This window comes from Nicotiana tomentosiformis, chromosome 6 (assembly GCF_000390325.3).
Source record: "Nicotiana tomentosiformis chromosome 6, ASM39032v3, whole genome shotgun sequence".
Lineage (NCBI taxonomy): Eukaryota > Viridiplantae > Streptophyta > Magnoliopsida > Solanales > Solanaceae > Nicotiana > Nicotiana tomentosiformis.
In genome coordinates, this window is record NC_090817.1 from 33061387 (window position 1) to 33081020 (window position 19634).

Below are 19634 nucleotides of genomic sequence, written 5' to 3' on the forward strand. Positions count from 1 at the left end.
CCCTTACATTTACCCTATCTACCAGGAGAATCAGCTTCTGCTGAAGTTGACAACACATTGATAAATAGGGAGCTGAAAATACAGCTGCTTAAACACCATTTATGGAGGGCACAACTCATAATGAAGCAGCAAGCAGATTCTCATAGAAGTGACAGGCAGTTTGCAGTAGGAGACTGGGTTTACTTGAAGGTTCAGCCCTACAAACAAGTAACAATTTCTAATCATTCATCGCACAAGTTGGCTACCAAGTATTACGGTCCATTCCAGATCATCAAAATGATAGGTCCAGTTGCCTATACCCTCTAACTGCCAACAAGAGTCAGAATTCACCCTACAGTTCATGTGTCCTTGTTTAAAAAGTGTCATGAAGTCCCTTCACAAATGTCCTATCCTCATGTCATTGACTTAGCAAGTCCTTACTGTCCTGGTCCTGATCCTGAGCTAGTTTTGCAGAGAAGGATGATAAAAAGAGGCAACAAAGTTGGGGCACAAGTTTTGGTTAAATGGCAGGGGTTGCCTGCTGATGCTGCTACATGGAAACTTGTTACTGTTTTGCAGACACGATTTCCTTTGTTTGATCCTTGTGGACAAGGATCTTCTGTTGGAGGGGAGTACTGATACACGATTATTAAAGAGGAGAGTCGAGAAGTTAGTGAAATAAGCAAACAATTAGTTGACAATTCAAAAAGTAGTTAGAGTTAGTTAGAAATAACTAACTTCTGTTAGTGAGGGAATCTGCCAGAAGAAGGGAAATTCATCATTCAATGTAATTGATAAAAATACAGTTGTATTACATGATTATAATTATCAATAAGAATACAATCTTCTATCCTAATTCTTCCTCTCTTCTTCTTCCTTCATTTCTCTGCAATTTCTCAAGTTTTCGTTGACTTCTCGAAGCTTCTTCCTGAATCAACTTTGCGATCCTCGAGTTCTTCTTGAGCTCCTGCAATCGTGTATCAACTCGCCGGCACGTGAACTCACGTGCTCGCCGAAACCCTAGCTTCTGCCGGCGCGTGAAGGGCCTGCTATCGGAGAGGCTGACTGGGATTTGATCGCCGGTGCTTTCTGAACCTAATGGTGGTGTTGGTTTTAGCACAACACTCACCGAAAGTAAGTTTACGCAAATCAGATCTGAGGAGTCACCGGAAAGACGCACGACGACTGATTTTTTTCTGTCCCAGATGTTTCTCACTGCCGCTCTGATACCATGTGAGAAATAGCACGGGAAAATATATTATTGATATGTTCTATTAAGTGTTTTTTTTAGGAAACAACCTCTCTGCCTTTTAAAAGGAGGGGTAAGGTTTGTATACACTCTGCCCTCCTCAGACCCCACTTGTGGGACTACACTGGGTTTGTTGTTCTATTAAGTGTTTTACAATAGCCGTATATATATTAAACCTATACCTAAAGCCTACATGAACTAACTCTAACAAAAGCTAAAGCCAGTCAACTTGCCAAGCGCAACAATTACCAACTGTAAATTTTATTGAATGTATCTGATTTGGTATTTGTATATGATGAGAATATTTGAATAGTTGTCTTCTCCTTGGATATAAGGTCCCCAAAACTTGCTTCTCCTTTGTTGTGTAGCTATTTTTTCCTAATCCTGTCTTCTTACGCAGAATAGTTATCTGGACAGTATATTTGATGGAATATTGGAGCGCACATCAGATGACGAGATTGGTGAAAGCGAACTATCAAGCTTGCAATCAATTCTTCTGAAGCTTCTTAATCATTTTGACAACCTAGAGAACATATTGCAATTGGTAGGCTACTTGTCGTTGTGGTCGCTTAAGCTCTTTTTCCTTTTACTATTGTTTCTTTGTCTGTCCTACTAGTCATTTTCTACCTTATGCTGCAGTCAGATAAAAACATGATAAACAATTCTCAATATAGATTCTTACTTCTTGTAAATTGGGGGTTAAAAATTACTTTATGTTGAGCTGAACTACCATCATCATTTTGCAGAACCATTTCAATCAAATATTAAGCATGATGCAGGGGAGCTCTAGGACCCTTATCAATTTGCGGATCCTTAGTATAGCCACAAGGTATATTTGTTTCGACGAAATGTGTTTGAATATCAAATTTTGTTTATCGAGCAATAATCTGCAGCATTTCTTCCTGCACAAGTATATCCCTTGCACCATTTAAGATGGAAAAAAAATGCTCCTATTGTTTAAAGCAACTGCATGTGACCTGTCTAACTCACCTACATTGGGTGAAGTTGTAAGATGATAACCACTTCTCAAGCTCTTTGATCCATGTAGAAACAGTATACTATCGTGGACTGCAAAATTTTCTTGTTGGTCAATCAGCTTGACAGGGTGGTTTTAGACAGTCTTATCTTAAGGATATACATGGTCTCTGTAGGAAAATGGATATTTTTCTCCTTTATCTAAGTTTAGCATCTACAAAAAAGCCAAGTGAATGACCACTCTGATTCCCAAAAAATATTCCTTTAACCATTTTACACTAAGCAATTATACTGGCCCTTTTATAATACTTATGAATGGCTATTCAAGTCATGATCCCTCAGAATGGGGAAGCTCATTGCCATCTCACCCATAAATGAAATGCATCCTCATTAATTGTTGTCAGGAAATTAAAGTACAACAACAATTACGCCTCAATCCCAAACTAGTTGGGATTGGCTATACAAATCCTCATTATCATAAATACTTTGTTTGGGTCCATAAAATTTGAATACTCCGTACTTAAGGATCATATAACTCTATGAGTTTCTCTAATATGCTCTAGTGGTTATAACCTAATATACTAAGGGGTCGTTTGGTACACGGACTAAATTATCCCATGATTATAATCCCTGGACTAATTTATCCCATCTGGGAGGTGGGATAATATAATCCCAAGTTTGATGGCATAAGGTGGTATATCCTGTATAAATTTAATCCCACACCTTATCTCGCGTACCAAACAACCCCTAAGAGTGACAAACAGAACGGAGATAACAAACGGAGGCATTGCATGTTTTCAGGGATAAATTGCGGATAGACAAATTCAATATGGAAAGCTCATGAACTGGACAATGTCCCCCGTGTTTAAGCAGATAACAACATAAACAACATGGACCGTCTGCTCCATATTTTGGAATTTCCATTTCCGTCTAGTAGCATGGTTTCATGATTTCACGGTTACCTTTTCTTATTTAGATTGAAAATCTAAAACGGAATTCAAGCAACACCCAACAGTTCTTACAAATCTCTATTTTCTTGCATGATCAAGACACACACCTACTGATTGGAATTAAAAAGTAGTTTGAGCAATATATTTCTATCATATTGTTGTCACGGGTTCGAACCCTGCCGCAGACAAAAGCATGATATTTAAGTGGATAAACGGAAGAACCTATTATCCACTGAGTTTTGAACCGTACACATTGGTCCTCGGGGATTTATTTATATATATATATATATATGTGTGTGTGTGTGTGTGTGTGTGTGTGTATTTTCTGTCATATTGTGTTTACTGCATCAAGAGGCATGTTTAAGCATCATGTTGTAATTCTTTTCCCATCATTTTAACCTTAAGGAGCGACTGAAATTTTTTCCAGCAAGGGACGAGCTTGCTGCAAACTGCACCTGACAATGTATTCCATAAGTTAGACGTGTATCCAATTTTTTCTCAATGATTTCCACATCTAGAAATATTCACAGATGAGAAAAACATCAGTTAGCTTCGCAGCAAATTCAGCATCAGTTAAGTTTTATAGAATAATTTTAAGGCCAACAATGTTGTATGGGAGAGAATGTTGGGCCTCTAAAGCCCAACATGTCCATAAAATTGTACGTCACAAATTTTGCATACAGAAAATAAATAACTGCATAAACAAAATAAATGTGAGAAAAATGGTGTGTGCCATGGTTTAGAGTAGAGTAGTCTCCAAGAAACCCTTAATGGACTTTTAGGCTTGAACACCATGGATTGTGCTTGTCTTGTAGAGGCCCAATTTAATCGCCTAGTCCAAAATGTAATTGGAATTTACTTAAATCATGTAATTTTGACTTAAATAAACTCTCTTTTGTTAACTCAAAATGTTGACCTGGGCCAATGTGTCTTTAATTTGGGATGTGGCCCAAATTTCATATGGGCTTGATCCAACAAAATTTTGATGTTTACAATGATAAATGTCACAGATGTGAATGTTAAGATGGATGTGTAGTCATACAAGAACGGATACGATCAGAAATAATCACATTGTTTAAAAGGTGCAAATAGCACATAAGTTTTTTCCATGTGTTATGTAGGCCTCCAAATGCACCGACTCTTAGTTGTGGAAACATGATAATTGAAGGTGCTAAAAGAGGAAGAGGTAGACCAAAATAACATGGAAAAAAGTATATCTTAAAAGATTAAATATCTCGAACTCCAAGTAGATCTAGCAAAAGATAGAAAACAATGGCAGTTGAAAATATGTACAGCTATACCAACTAGAAGATTAGTGCTTACTAGAAGACACCATGCTGTCTTCTCTTTCTGAAGTAGCTGCTCCTCCCTCCCCTGAGCTCCACCAATTTTGACATCTCCAGATTACGGTCCACTTTATTTAATTCTATGTACCATTTAAAACTAGTGGAACAATTAAGAGTTCTTTCAGCTTTCCTCTTGCTTTCTGAAGAAGATCCAAAGCAAGCTGCAATGAGATTTGAGTTTGTACAGTCTCTATTTCTTCTCCCAATTCATATGTTCTTGATTTTCTATCTATACGGACCTCTAATGATCTATTTTCAGCAAATTTTCTAAAAGATTATTAGACGAAAATAGAAGAAAAATGATTGTTTAAAAAGATTTTATAGAGAGTTATGTTTTAGAGAACAGATGGAACATGACTTTAGACTTCATATATTTCTAGCATCTAGGTCAACATATTGATGCTGAAACCATTCTTCATTTCTCCTTTCTGTTCCTAATATTTCTTATGATGGATAGAGGGTGTTTTCCGTTTTTGCTCTCTATTGTTGCCTATGATGTTTATTCATATGTATTGTAAAGTGCACTTTTTTCTGGGACTGTCCCGAATTGTCACCTACTTTCTTGGGCACGTTTAAATTTGCTTCTATATTTAGAAGAGAACGTTTTGGAAAACAAATTGTCAGTTCCTACACTCATGTGCTGGAGCTAACTCTATTCTGTAACTCTTTTGCTTAGCATCTTCCTGATGCTCTTTAATGATATCTTTTTACTTCATAAAAAAAACAAATTGTCAGTTCCTCTCATGGAAATAAAATTGTTATTTATCCTCTCTTTTCTTTTCTCTATTAGGAATACTTTTGTTCGAGATCCTACAACCATTCAATTCCTTTTCGAAGTTTCAAGGTCCTTGCATGATTGCATAGATCTCTCAAATATTAAGGACAAGGAGAACAACCATTCAGCACATTTAATTTCTCGTTTTATACACATGGTAATGACATATTGTTTGCATATCACTTCATTTTTCTTGATAGTAGGTCAGGAGATGCCAAGTACCGCACATTAATTCTTTACATTTTCTAACAAGTTTCCTGGTCATAATATTCAGGTTGATTATGGTTACGAAGGTGAACGCCACTTAACTTTTTTGGTTCAGTGCCGTGGAGCTTTTGGAAGTATGAGCGAAGTCAAGGTTAATGTTTTCCACAATTTGCAAAGATGTCTTAATGGGTTACTATAAAAATCTTGCTAATTTTCTGCTTCCATGAATTATGCATATGGGATTGTTATTGGTTATGTGAATTCTTTTTATGTTTCTGTAATATGAATGTGATGTCTCTTTGTAGAGGTTAACTATATCCTTGACTTATACTTTTTGTTCTCCAGTTTTTTTATCCCTGTGAGTTGGTTGTATGACATTATTATGTCTTTCTGAAGAGAACTATTCTTTCCAATTTACCTGAAAGACCTTAACTATAGTTCCTCTCCTCGTGTGTATGCACGCATATTGATATGCCTATTGCTGGATGTGGTGCATGAGAAAGCGATCTTATGCCACGTTGCCTTCTGCCTAATCTGTTTCGCCCTGTATATTGTAAGTACTCTTGTGTGATGGAATATTTGCTCACACTGCTATGAAGTCTTCCTCCATAGAAGCATGAAAAGTGTTGTGCGATATTATCTTGACCGGTCCAACTCTTAACGTTCAGTTGTTTACCAGTTCTTACGATATGCATGTCAAGTAGAATTCAGATTAGTGTTAGGGAATTGAAGTATGATATGTAGCTAAAGAAAAGATCAAGCTTATTAGGACTGCTGCTAAAGCAGTACTATTATTAAGGGAAGTGCAGTGCACAGGAAACAAATGCTTTTGGAAAGATGGAGTTTCAAAATAGCTGATATTCAATGAGGTCCTTTCATAACTTCTCTATTTCTCTCCCTTCAGATACACCAGAAAGGCAATAAAGCTTTGATTATAGTTGGGAAAAACTGAACCATGGGTATGCAAACAAAAGCTTCTCTATCTTATTTTTAGTTTTATTTTTGATGAAAAGGAAGGGAAAGAAACGCTTCTCCATAATCATGCCACGGTGACCATAATAAATGCTTAATATGTAAACGAAAGTTGAACTCTTGTTTACCAACATGGAGGTTGTAAGTGCATTTCATTAAGGTAAAACAGGAAGTTTAAAGTTAAAAAATTTTAATTTAGAAAGGCGTCATTCTTTTTGAAACAGATTAGAAAGGAAAGAGTTTCACATCGAATGGAACAAAAGGGTAGTTAGGATTAAGGTTTAGTCATATCAGTATGCTGATTTTAGGTACAATGATTCTTGGAGTCTTATAATTTCGCTAGGGAGTTGTATGTGAGTAATAAATATAAAGAATTTCTAGGGTTCCAAAACATAAATTCTTGAATATTGGACTGTAGTGGGCTAGGAATGACATGGATAGTGAGGATTCATAGAGCTGACCTAAACTAACTTGGGATTGAGGTGTAGTTTTTGTTGTTGTTTCCTTTTAATGTTGCTACCAGACTCCCAAGGCTGCGTTTCAAGTTAGCATGGTGATGAAATTTGGACAGAGTAGAAAGGTTTGAGCGCGGCATGTATCTTACGTAATTCTGATGAGTGACACCTCTGGTATCTTCTGCTTTTTTCAGGAGACTATTGTTCATTCGAGCAATTTACTGGCAGTTAAATCGAGAAGGAACGACATTAGCTATGTCATTTTTGTCAAATCTTGTATAGCATGCAGTGAAGTTACAATACCATCTATCCCATGTCATCTGAAACAGTTAAACCTCTACTTGGAAACTGCAGAGGTAACGTTAACTCTTTCCTTATTCTTATTTTGCACTGCTGATAATTTAGATGCACCTATTTTTTTCTGTCTCTTCAGGTTGCATTAATGGCTGGTTTAGTTTCTCACTCGGATGGACTTGTAGATTCAGCATTGAGGTGCTTGAATAATGTTGACTTATTGGAAGGTTTGTCTATGAATTTTTCTCCAGATGGCTCGGTGCATGTTAGTGTAGATTTTGAGAAGAAGAAAATGCTTCTTATATTTCTGTATGTATTTACATCCCATGAGCAATGGAATTTATACAAAGCTCCTAATGCTAATTAAAGAAATACAATAAATCTATGCAATCAATCCAGCTATCAAATCAAATCAAATAAAATCAGATCTCCTAAATATAATCAAATCTCCTGAAATCATACTAATCAACACTCGTAAATCAAATTTCCTTAAATCATGCTAATCAACACTCCTCCTCAAGTTGGTGCAAAGATGTCGCACATGCCCAACTTGCAACTCAAAGTATGGAAAGTTCGCTTGTTGAGACCTTTGGTAAACACATCAACTAGCTGTTTTTCCGATGGCACATGAAACAAACTCAAGACACCAGTTGTAACTTTTCTTTGATGACGTGTCGATCAATTTCGGTCATGCTGGACTGGATTATAAGCTATACTGATGGTAACCTTATTGTCATAGTATAAGGAAAGTTTTCGTTTTTAAGACCGTCTCAATTCCTGTACTAGTTTTTGTAGCCAAAGCAGTTTGCAAACAACCTGGGCCATAGCTCTATATTCTGCCTCCGCACTTGATCTAGCAACTACACTTTGCTTCTTGCTTCTCCATGTAACCAAATTTCCTCCTATGAGCGTACAATAACCGGATGTTGATCTTTTTTCATCTAGAGATCCAGCCCAATCTGCGTCTGTAAAGGCTTCTATTTGGAGGTGATCATGTTTGGAGAAAAGTAGACCTTTCCCTGGAGCAAACTTCAGATACCGCAAAATGTGAAAGACAGCTTGCATATTAGGATCTCGGGGATCATGCATGAACTGACTCACAAGACTAACTGAATAGGCTATGTCTGGTCTAGTGTGGGAGAGATAAATGAGTCTTCCAACCAACCTCTTATATCTCTCCTTATCAACTGCCAACTTCGCTTTGTAACTTGTGATTGCTTTCAATGGGCGATTCTGCGGGTCTACAAGTTGTCATACTAGTTTCTTTCAAGAGATCCAGAATATATTTCCTTTGAGAAATAAAGATTCCTCCTTTGGATCTAACAACCTCAATTCCCAAGAAGTACTGTAATTTTCCTAGATCCTTGATCTTAAATTCATGTGCCAACAACTTCTTCAATCGGGCCATCTTCTCTTTTTCATCTCCTGTCATTACTATGTCATCAACATAAACTATGAGAAGAGTGAGTTTACTCGTTTGATGTCTTATAAAGAGGGTGTGATCATCATTGTTTTGTTGGTAACCGAAGGAGATTATTACTTTGTTGAATCTATCAAACCAAGCTCTGGGGGATTACTTCAGTCCGTACAAGGCTTTCCTCAATCTGCATACCTTTCCTTGACTCTGTGCAATATCAAATCTAGGAGGAATCTCCATATACACCTCTTCTTCTAAGTCTCCATGAAGAAATGCATTCTTCACATCAAACTGCTGCACGTCCCAAACAATATTAGCTAAACAAGACAAGAATTCTAATAGTGTTCATTTTAGCAACAGGGGCAAATGTCTCTTGATAATCCATTCCATAAGTGTGAGTGAATCTCTTAGCCACCAATCTTGCTTTGAATCTTTCAATTGAGCCATCAGCTTTGTGTTTCACAGTGAAGACCCATTTGCAGTCAACCAACTTCTTGTCTGGTGGTGAAGTGACAAGTTCCAAGGTCTCATTTTTTGACAAGGCCTTCATTTTTTCAATCATAGTTTGTTTCCATTTAGGATCTGCAAAAGCTTCCCACCAGTTCTGGGAAATACACAAAAGAAATAGATAAGGCAAAGGCTCTATAGGCGGGAGACAAAGAATTAAAGGATACAAAATTAGATAAAAGGTGTTTGGTGGTGCAAGATCTTACACCTTTTCTGTGAGCAATAGGCACATCTAACTCATTAGGAAATGTAGATAACTCACCCAGAAGGTTCAGTAGATTGCATGATAGCTAGGGGTGGGCGTTCGGTACTTCGGTACGGTATTTAAGAATTTCGGTACGGTATTTCGGTATACGGTTTATCAATCGTGCATACCAAATACCGTACCAAAATAGTTCGGTATGGTTCGATATTTTCTTGTTTGGTTTGGTACGGTTTCGGTATCGTACCAAATCTTTGTAAATGAAAAAATGGTGAATTCTAATTTAAGATTTCACATAAGAATATAAGATCAGTTTTTCTAATGTGTTTTGTTCTGTATTTCCAGAGGTAATATCAGTTTTTCTAATGCACTTTCTAATGAAAGAACTAGAGATAAAGAAGAAACGGTAACAAGACATCAGCCACACTAGACTAATTCAGAGAAGAATTACAATTTGAAGCACAAAAAATTGGGCTACATCACTATGTTCCACAAACGTTGGGATAGTAGTCCAAAAAGGGGATGTCTATAAGCATGGATTTATCTAATTTTGGACAATCTATAGTTTTAATGTGCTCTGGAGGCATTACATAGTACATATATACTACCACCATCATTCCAATATATAGGCATCTTAAGACAAAAAGGAAGTTCTCCGACCATAGGATAAAAAACTAGTGCACTGTCATAAAATTGAAGAAAAGTTCATCAAAAGATGACCCAGACCTGGTTATATATCTCTAACAAAAATGTTTGCATTTTTAGAGTAAGAAATAACCTTATTATAAGGTTTCAGAAACAACAAAAACCTTTATTTGCTTAAAGATCAACTCCCTCTTTTTTCAAAAGTTCGGTACTTCGGTATTTTGGTTTACTGAAGTATCGAAAGTTCGATACCGAGAACCGTACCGAAGTACCGAACTATTGAAAAAATAATACCGAATTAGTACCGATACCGAAATACCGAACTAATTCGGTCCGGTCCGGTTTTTCGGATTTTATGCCCACCCCTAATGATAGCTTCTTCTGCTCTATTTCTCCTTGAGTAAGTTTTCAAATCAGGCCTATCCAAACGCCCAATAGTCTCCCCCCGAATACTTTCTCCAATTTCACTTTTGCCTGTGACAATGTCATCAAGAGGTCTAGTAATGGAACTAGGTATAATCACCTCTTCCTCCTTACTGCTCTCCCCCTGAAGAGGTGATGAGGTAATACTGAAATAGGGCTCAGATTCTCGAAAGGTAACATCCATGCTAACAAAAAATCTCCTAGAGGGAGGATGAAAACATTTGTAACCTTTCTGTGTCGGAGAATACCCAATGAAAACACACTTTATAGCTCTAGGATCAAGTTTCCCAGAATTTCTAGTGTAGACAAAGCAAACACACCCAAACACCTTTGGAGGAACAATATATTCATTCTTACCCTTTAAAGCTTCCAGAGGACTTTGAAAATTAAGGGGTTTAAGTGGCATTCTGTTGATAAGATAGGCAGCCGCTAGAATAGCATCCCCAGTAAGGTTTTGGTAGATGCATGGTGAACATAAGAGATCTTGCTACTTCTAATAGATGCCTACTTTTTCTTTCAGCGATCCCATTTTGCGCACTAGTGTAAGGACAACTAGTCTGATGGAGAAGTTTGGCCAGGTAGGGACGGAGAAGCTGAATTTCATCCGAAGACAAGATTTCTCCATAAACCGTCTCCTTGAATGTCTCCATATTTCTGCCCAATCAAAAGGAAATCTGAAGAAAATTGCTCAAAAATAATCTGCCTCGTTGGAAACCAAATCTGTCTCGAGCAAACCTTAGCTCCGGTGAACGGAAAAATCAAAACTGGTAGGGATAAGTTCGGAATGTTACCCTAATAGAAAAGAAATTCCAAAAACAAACTGACCAGAAGGAGTTTGTGTTGCGGACAACCTCCAAGAGAGAGAAAACTCGACATCTTTGATAGAAACGGAACCCTAGTGCTGTGAGGGAGATAACTCACCTAAAAAAGGCAGGAATGACCAAGGTATTTACATCCCATGACCAAGGTACTTTATACAAAGCTCCTAATGCTAATTAAGGAAATAAAATAAATCTATCCAATCAATCCAGCTATTAAATCAAATAAAATAAAATCAGATCTCCTGAAATCATGCTAATCAACACTCCTAAATCAAATCTCCTTGAATCATGCTAATCAATAGTTAGTAGTCGACTCAAAGTTGTATATATGCAAGCACAATATTAAATTTCTAGATGATTTCTTTCGGTGCCCTCTCTATTCCTCTCCCTATTCTGAAAATCTATCACTTACAATAACTTTTCTGAAAGTGGTTTTGGAGTAAAATTTCTCTCTTAATCCCGAGGAAGTTTATATCACCAATTGCCTGGAATATCCATTATGATACATATAATAAGAGACCAAGTATATAATATAAATGGTAATGCAGTTTTATTCGCACTTGCTTTAACATTAGTAGAAAGCTTACTATCGTGACATCGCCAATCGACAATTAAGCATCTCGGTATATTATTTAAAATAGCAATGAAGTCAAGCTTATGGGCATTTTGCAAAATTGCATTCTGCTCATGATAAGTTAAAAGTGTCATGATTACCCCTTCCGGGAGGGTGGGTAAAGTGTTTGTTTGCCTCTATTCACAATTTTATGTTACATTATACTTGCACCAAATGGTTAATGATATGTGCAGCTTAGACAGATGCTCCATGACTCACCTTTGTATTTGAGTTTTTGAGTCAATAGGGTATGTGACATGGGTTTGCTTTTTGAACTTTTGGAGATAATGTTAATGAATATGGTAAGGACAAGATTATAAAGAGGAAAAGAGAAGGCAAAGTTCTGAGTTATTTCCGTGTTAGAGCAGTAGCAATGTGCAACAATTGCGTGAAGCACGTGTGATAGTTGCCATTTACCTCAGTTCTCCAAGAATTTTTCATGTTTGACCCTGAATATCTCTGACTAAAGACTTGATCAAATACTCAAATTCATGTGTCTTTTGCATCTGTTGTAAAGCCTCCTTTGTCTGAAATTTTAAGAAGCGTTTATGCATGTTGTGGTATCAAGAAGCAACCAAATTTAAGATATTCCACCCTTCCTCACAAATCCCAGTTTTATGGTGGTTTTCCTTGGTAAACTATTGAATTGCAATAACATTATCTGCAGGCTCAAGGATGCCCAAGGACATTGATTGGTTTCAATCAATATTATGCAAATTTTGCAGTCTTATTGTTATGATTCCAGGTTTTTTTATCTGTTCCTCTTCAGTTCTTCTATTTTGTTTGTCCTTTGTAATGCTTCTGTATCTTGTGATCTTGGAACTTAGGAGTTAGGACAGCATGCTGGAAGTAAGACATAGTAATATCAGGGGCGGCTCAAGCACATGCGGGGGCCTAAAGCCAAAGTTTAATGAGGCCTAAATTTTTAAAAGAAAGTTATAAGATATGTTTTTATTTGAAGTCTATTCTTCTAACTTTTTGAGATACAAAGTTGTTAATAATCTTTTTTATAGTCGATTTTCTCTAATAATTCTTTTCAATTGATAATATAGCGAACTGTTTAATCTTTCTTGAGTTATTGTTGATCTTAGATAAGATTTTAGAGAGCAATAGAAGTATAGAACTATTGGAAGCTTAAAAGTATTGTTGAACACTTGAACTAATGAAATCTTGGAGAAAGAAGGTAAGTAATGAAATCTTGGAGAAAGAAGGTGAGTAAGAATATTAAAGAGAGAAGAAAGAAAATCTATAGGGGTTTCTGAAATATGAAGAGATTGGGGTAAGAAAGATTGATTTGGACAAATTAAGAAGGGAGAGTAAAATTTTGACACGTAATCTAATGAAAAAAGTAAAAAATTAAAACGTTGGAAAAATTATTCACCTACCCATTTTTAAAGTAAGTCAAATTATTACTTTATTTATATATCTAAAGAGCCTTTTTTTATATTAAAAATTCTACTTTTATATTAAAAGTACTAAATATTATTTTTTAAATACCTATAAACCTATTATTTTTAAAAAATGACCCCCCTAAGGCACAAGCCTTACTATTCATAACTTTAGAGCCGGCCTTGAGTAATATCAACTGGTTGGGAATGGCCACCTGGTGCACCTATAATGTGAAGAGTTACGTGAACAAACTGCATATGGATGTAGTGTAGCGGACAACATATGCACTAATTACAAAAACTTGAGTCAAATCTGACATTTTCCAATATCCTAATAAGCATGGGCTAAAATGCTCAAAATAAAGTGGGACACATATAGGAAAAAGTGTTTTAATCAAAAGCTGCTTGAAGAATAGTCAAATAATCAAGATAATGTTGGCCAACGCCATATTGCGTCTTAAACGGTACAACATTCTTAACTGTAAGGAAAGGGAACCTGAGAAAGTAAAAGTAGAAAGAGTTCTCTTACATAGCCTCCAGCTAATAGGACTATTTCTCCCTGTTTGGTAGGGCTGCCAGAATTTATCTAGAACCTTCTTTCATAAGGTGATAGGAATTGGTGGGGATAAATTAAAGTTTCTTGCTTCCAAGACGGTGCAATCGAGAGACTACTACTAGATCGGAGGGGTGACTAAAACTAAGTGATGGAGAAGCAAACAGTTGCAGAGTTGGATCATGAAATGTCTCTTGGTAACTCAGCAGAAATCAAATATAGAGGTTTTGTTGTGACGAAGATTATTGCAATCATATAAAGTCCTTTTTTTGCAGAAATTATGTTGCTAATCGTGGAATTATTTGAACCCTTTGAGATGAAGCGTGTTCCTTTTGCTCATCTTTATAAGCACTTGCATAAGATTGGCCACAGTTGGTATCCAATTTGCTACAATCTGGGTGTTCATTTGGCATTGGGAACAAATAATTTAATTGTGCTTTAAGCCCAGGAACTTTGTCCAAAGAACTGTATAAACTGAATTCTGTTTTTTGATAAAGCATAAACTGATTCTCTGCCTGAATTTTATGGAGAAGTAAATCGACTCCACCCTGTTGGTAACATCTTTCTAACCAATTTAAGCAAAAAGTTAAATATACAAATGTGCTCCGATATTAGATGTCAAAAATCTTAGAATGAAGATCACACTATCTTGCCAATGAGCTTTACAATATTGCCTTATGTCCTGGATTCTCATTCTAGGTGACATTGAACGAGGAGTCACTAGCATCCCCAGGAACTTGTTTTCCATCCTCAGCTCCTTGTCATGGTGAGACAACCTTATTTCTTCTTTTATTTTATTGCATTTGCATTCCATTCTCTATTAATGTTCTATTGCTGTGTTACAGGATGCTGCCAAGTATGAAGGTGAAGGTGTTATGTGCACTCATCTTAACATTTACTGCATTATCGCAGAAAAATCTCCTGTACCATTCAATGCATGATGAGGTATTCCTGTTGTTTCATATCTAAGAATTTTGGTTATACATTACATCAATTTTCAGATATATAGTACTTCATGCAAGGAATCTGTTAGTATGTGGTTAAGCTTGTAAAAGGATATCATTTGTGCTACAGCAATTAAAGATGATTTATGGAGATGAACTATCTGCTGCTATAATTAGGCCCTAGCAGATTAGTCTTGTATATATTGAGATCTGGAGCAATATGTAGAATATATTGGACAAGGAAGATTTCCATAAAGATGCATTGCATCATCATCTTTCAGTATCTAGTTCTTATGCTCAGGTCTATAAGGTATCTAAAGTCAAGCACATTGATATCCTGTTATCCAGCTTAGCAGATAAGATGGTTATTCTCCTTCTTGGGAATATTATTCGTAAGGGCAGCAGTGACATAGAGCATGATACTGCAGCTCATCTGACATTTACATCAGTGATAACTAGAGATGAATTCTGAACCAAGAGATAGGTGTCACTACTGTGCAATGCATCAGCTGTAGCGAAGTAGGACGAAATTATATTCCTTCAAAAGTCAGCTTATTAAGAAATGAGATAGGTTGAATGAAATGATTCACTTCGGTCAGCTGGATGAGCTGGCTCTTCGTTTATTAGATACTTTTAATATGGGAAACTGGTTATGGATATTCACATGTGAGGAGAATGCTATGGGAAGAAGGTGATTTAGGTGAAGTATGGATGTGACTAATATGGTTGTTAAGGAGGTTACAACTATGCATATAACGACAAGCTTGTGGAAACAAATTATGGAAGAGAATTTTATCTTTTCAAAGTTCATTGGATTCTAGTTGGGAAATGTATACTGAATATGGTTCTGGCTTGATGTATGGTGTGGCGACACCACAGCGAAAGAAGGCTTCCCAAATTTATTTTCTATTACGAGTACAAAGTCATGTTAGCAGAGGTCCATAAAAGTGGTGTGCTAGTTGACTTAAGATGTATTCTTACAAGACCTTTACAGGGCTGCGAATTTGAATAGGTGAAAACATTCTTCCAGAGGTTATAAAGTCACTTAGTTCGGAGCGGATGATAGTTAGATTCTGAAAGGGTCGTCTAGTAAATACTTTGCAGTGATGTCATGCTACCATGTTTTGTTTCTGTTGAATGGGTAGAAGCAACACTCGTTTGGAAATCATTATGTAGATCTCGAGCTTCAAGGATGATGAAGCTTTCTATGTTTATGCAGTATAGCATGTTATTTTGGCATTACAATGGAAAAAATGTATTATCATTAGCTGTTGTTTAAAATGCAAACAACACGGAGATGACACCGACCACCTGGTGTTAGATTCAAGGGCAGATCTACTAAGGAGGGAGGGGGTGCAGCAGCACCCGCACACCTCGTTTGAAACCCTGTATGTATGTGTATATATATAAGAAATAGTATGAATATATTGAAATTGCACCCGGATTAACAGAAGTGCTCAGGGTGCCACTGGGGAAGGGCCAAATGATCAGCCCGAGAGGCAGGAGTTCGATTCCAACCTAGTACACTTTTAAACTTTTTTGTTTGCTCCAGGAACGTCTCCTCTAGTTTTGTCCAATAGTTCATTCCAATCATACCAACTCATAAGGACAAGATCCAAGGGTTACAATCTATTAAAATCTTTAGGTTGCTCTCAAGCAGTACAAACTAAAGATTGTAGGCGTAAAAGTAAAGATGTTCGCGGAATAATTGTAAGATTCCATCCCTTGCTGGAACTGCTCATTAGCTAAGTTGCTCGGATATGGGTGCGGGTGTCCGACATGGGTGCGGATCTAGAGGTAAGATCCTTCGAGATGTAAATTCTAAGATTCGGGGATACGGATACGGATGTAGGGATCCGACTAAAAAATAATTCCAAAAAAAAAAAAAAAAAATTATGAGAAATTTTGTGGAATACTTACGAATAGCTTGTAAAGTGTGGATTTCTTTTTTTATTCTCAACTTATAAATAAGTAAAGGATTGATTTCCTAGATAAGGTTTGCTAATTTCTTCAAATTTACCCTAGTTTTGCTTCTAATTTTTGGAATCAAATTGTATTTTGTTTCGAATTTTTTCGTCTGTCGTGGTCAAAGTACCCAAAATTATTTGACCAAATCCAGTACGGATCTCATACCCACACCCATACTAGTGTCGTGTCGACACGGGTGCGGCACCTAAACTGTCGTGTCAGAGCAACTTAGTTGATCAGTGGTTGGCAAGCAGAGGGAGGGAAGGAGAATGATTTTCTATTAGAGAGGCATTGTCAAAATGTTGAGTATATGTGTTAAAATGTTAATACTAAGTTCTTGAGAGTTATCATGTGTGTTGTGTTTGACACCTAAAAACAACTGTCTTATATATCAGGTCATCACTCTTCTCTTCATTTATATGGCTATCTACCAGCAACATCTTAAGTGGCCCTTAAAGTGATGTGGGATGAATGTTGCACGAGTATTAGCCTGTTTGGCCAAGCTTCTCCAATGGCCAAAAATATTTTTTTCCCAAAAGTACTTTTTTCCCTCAACTTACGGTGTTTGGCCAAGATTTTTGGGAGAAAAAATGCTTTTGGGAAGAAGCAGAAGTAGTTTTTGAGAAGTAGAAAAAAGTAGCTTCTTCCCAAAAGTAGAAGCGGAAGCAGTTTTGACTTTTCTTCTTACCAAAAATATCTTTAACAAAATATAGTATATACCAAAATAACCTTATTTATTTTAAACCTAATACTTAGGATATTAATGTATAAGTATTTTTTTCTTATTTTTAGAATAACTCTCTAATATATAGTGACTTCAGGAGTGAATTCTTTTATATTTGTTGAATGATTTATATCATCTTAAAAGAATTAAAGTACTTTTTAATTTTATTTTCATATTTTACTTAAAAATGAAAAGATTTCATTATTGTATTTAATGACAAATTTTTGAGATTATTTATGTACTTATAATATTAAATATTTAGTAAATATATTCATGTCCTTATTCGTAATTTGATACTTAAAAGCACTTTTTGAAAAGTTTGGCCAAACATAAATTATTGTTCAAAAGTGCTTTTCAGATTGATTAGCCAAACACAAACTGCTTCTCTCTAAAAGTACTATTTCGAAAAACAGTTTTGAAAAGATCACTTTTCAAAATGAGCTGATTTTTCCAGCTTGGCCAAACAGGCTATATAACTTGATAAAAAAGTGTGTATTGACATTTATACAAAGTAGCACATTCTCCATGTGGCCATCTTATTTACTGGTGCAATGAGAAACTATACATTGGGTATTTCGTTTACTGGAATGAAATGCAAGTTATAAATATATATATATATATATTTTTTTTTTTCGTTTGAAGGTCATTGTAATTATTGTTGTGGGCATAAAGGCTTGCACTTTCTGGTACTGTATTTTACTAAATGATGGACACAACATGAGAAAGATTGCCCTAGAAAAGGAACACCTACTCTATCTTACCAGTTTTTCTTTCCTTTGATTTGATATCTACATATTTTTCTCTTCTTTCATAAGTATTCTAGTGCATTTACCCTCTCAAAAATTGATTGATCATATATCCAGGTTATGGGCAATGACTCTTTGTTCTATGGTGATCAACAATATCTGCAAGAGCTTCTATCAGTTTCTGTGGTTATTCTTCAGAGCTTAATCGATACTGTTTTACAAGAACCAATCCAGGTAACATCTTGCTCATCCTTTGCTCTTCCTTGAAAGGGAAAAGAATAGGGGGACCATTGTTAAGCTAAGTCTGAATACTGTCTTTGAAGGTCGCTAGAGGAAATCTTGCACTTGATGCTTGCAATGCTATTGCATCTTCTTTTGAAGTAAGTCGCAGTTCTTATTGTTTTTTTCTGAAATTTCTGACTGAAGGACCTCACGTCCTGTTTGGTTTCTAAATCTGCACCTAATAACCAAGACATTCGAAATTCGAATTGATAACAGTACCAAATAGAAAAAGAAATCTTTTTCAAATCCGTCCTATTTCTTATGAATGTGAAAAAGTTGGAAGGTTTGAAAGGTGTGATGCAATTGAATAGTCAAAATTCCCTAGTTTAATCTTAGAATGCTTGTTAATCAGGCATGCGAAGGAGCATCTGATATTTGCTCCAAGCTGGTGGAAACTGCCAAGCTGTCGTTGGGTTCTGACAACAAATATCTTCAATCTACTATCGAGTTCCTCAACAGTCGTGGACTTGTGCAATGGGAGGATCTTAAAAGGCAGGAAAATAACCTGTTCTGCGAAAGTGTCGTGTAGCTTACTTTGTCACTATAGTCTTCTTTTGTTCTCAAGTTGGCATCTATCAAATGTATACTATTTAAGCTTTTCTGGGGTCGAAAGTAAGTTGTTTATGTGTATAGGTATCTCTTCATTTATATTTTCTACTTTAGCTTCTTCGCTTCGGGATCATGTATTCTATAGTTTAAATGGGAAAGTTCAAACATGTTATACCACATTCACAGAAAGTACGTTCGTTTATGCTCTATGCCTGTGTTGTCGATCAGTTTTAATTCTTCGGAAACCAATATGTATTTAGATTTGGTTGTTTTTACCCGAAAAATAGGATAATGTTAAATTTATGTATGGTTTTAAGGATACGTAATACCCTTTCATATAAAGATAACAGTACAAGTATTTTGATTATGTGAATGAGAATGATGAACAGAAAGAATGAATAAGATGAAGTAAAACAAACACAAAGAGATATCTTTGTATATGAGAAAAGATATTTTTGTTCCAATCTATTCCGTGTGCTCATAGCTTACAAGGATCCCCTTTTATAGTAGAGTGTCATTACTTTATTTATAACAAAAAATAATAAAATAAAGCATATAGTGGAGGACCCATGATGATTTGTCCCTTTCTTGATTCCTGTCAAGATTCTCTCTCTTGATACGGTTGCAACGGCTATTGTCTGTGAGCTCGA

At 36.1% G+C, this 19634-nt stretch overlaps 1 protein-coding gene across 4 annotated transcripts in view; it reads left to right on the plus strand.

Annotated features, from left to right (window-relative positions):
• The window catches only part of LOC104095324 (uncharacterized), a 58578-nt gene extending 39385 nt beyond the window's left edge, over window positions 1-19193 (plus strand). For all 4 annotated transcript variants that reach the window (XM_070177253.1, XM_070177256.1, XM_070177254.1 and 1 more), the window contains 12 exons: window positions 1629-1772; window positions 1975-2057; window positions 5290-5431; window positions 5549-5632; window positions 7103-7264; window positions 7342-7429; window positions 12498-12575; window positions 14471-14537; window positions 14617-14716; window positions 18271-18387; window positions 18477-18533; window positions 18788-19193. In XM_070177253.1, the coding sequence (XP_070033354.1) occupies window positions 1629-1772; window positions 1975-2057; window positions 5290-5431; window positions 5549-5632; window positions 7103-7264; window positions 7342-7429; window positions 12498-12575; window positions 14471-14537; window positions 14617-14716; window positions 18271-18387; window positions 18477-18533; window positions 18788-18964 (1299 nt within the window). In that variant the 3' untranslated portion in view covers window positions 18965-19193. The remainder of the gene's footprint in view (window positions 1-1628; window positions 1773-1974; window positions 2058-5289; window positions 5432-5548; window positions 5633-7102; window positions 7265-7341; window positions 7430-12497; window positions 12576-14470; window positions 14538-14616; window positions 14717-18270; window positions 18388-18476; window positions 18534-18787) is intronic.
• The last annotated feature ends 441 nt before the right edge of the window (window positions 19194-19634 follow it).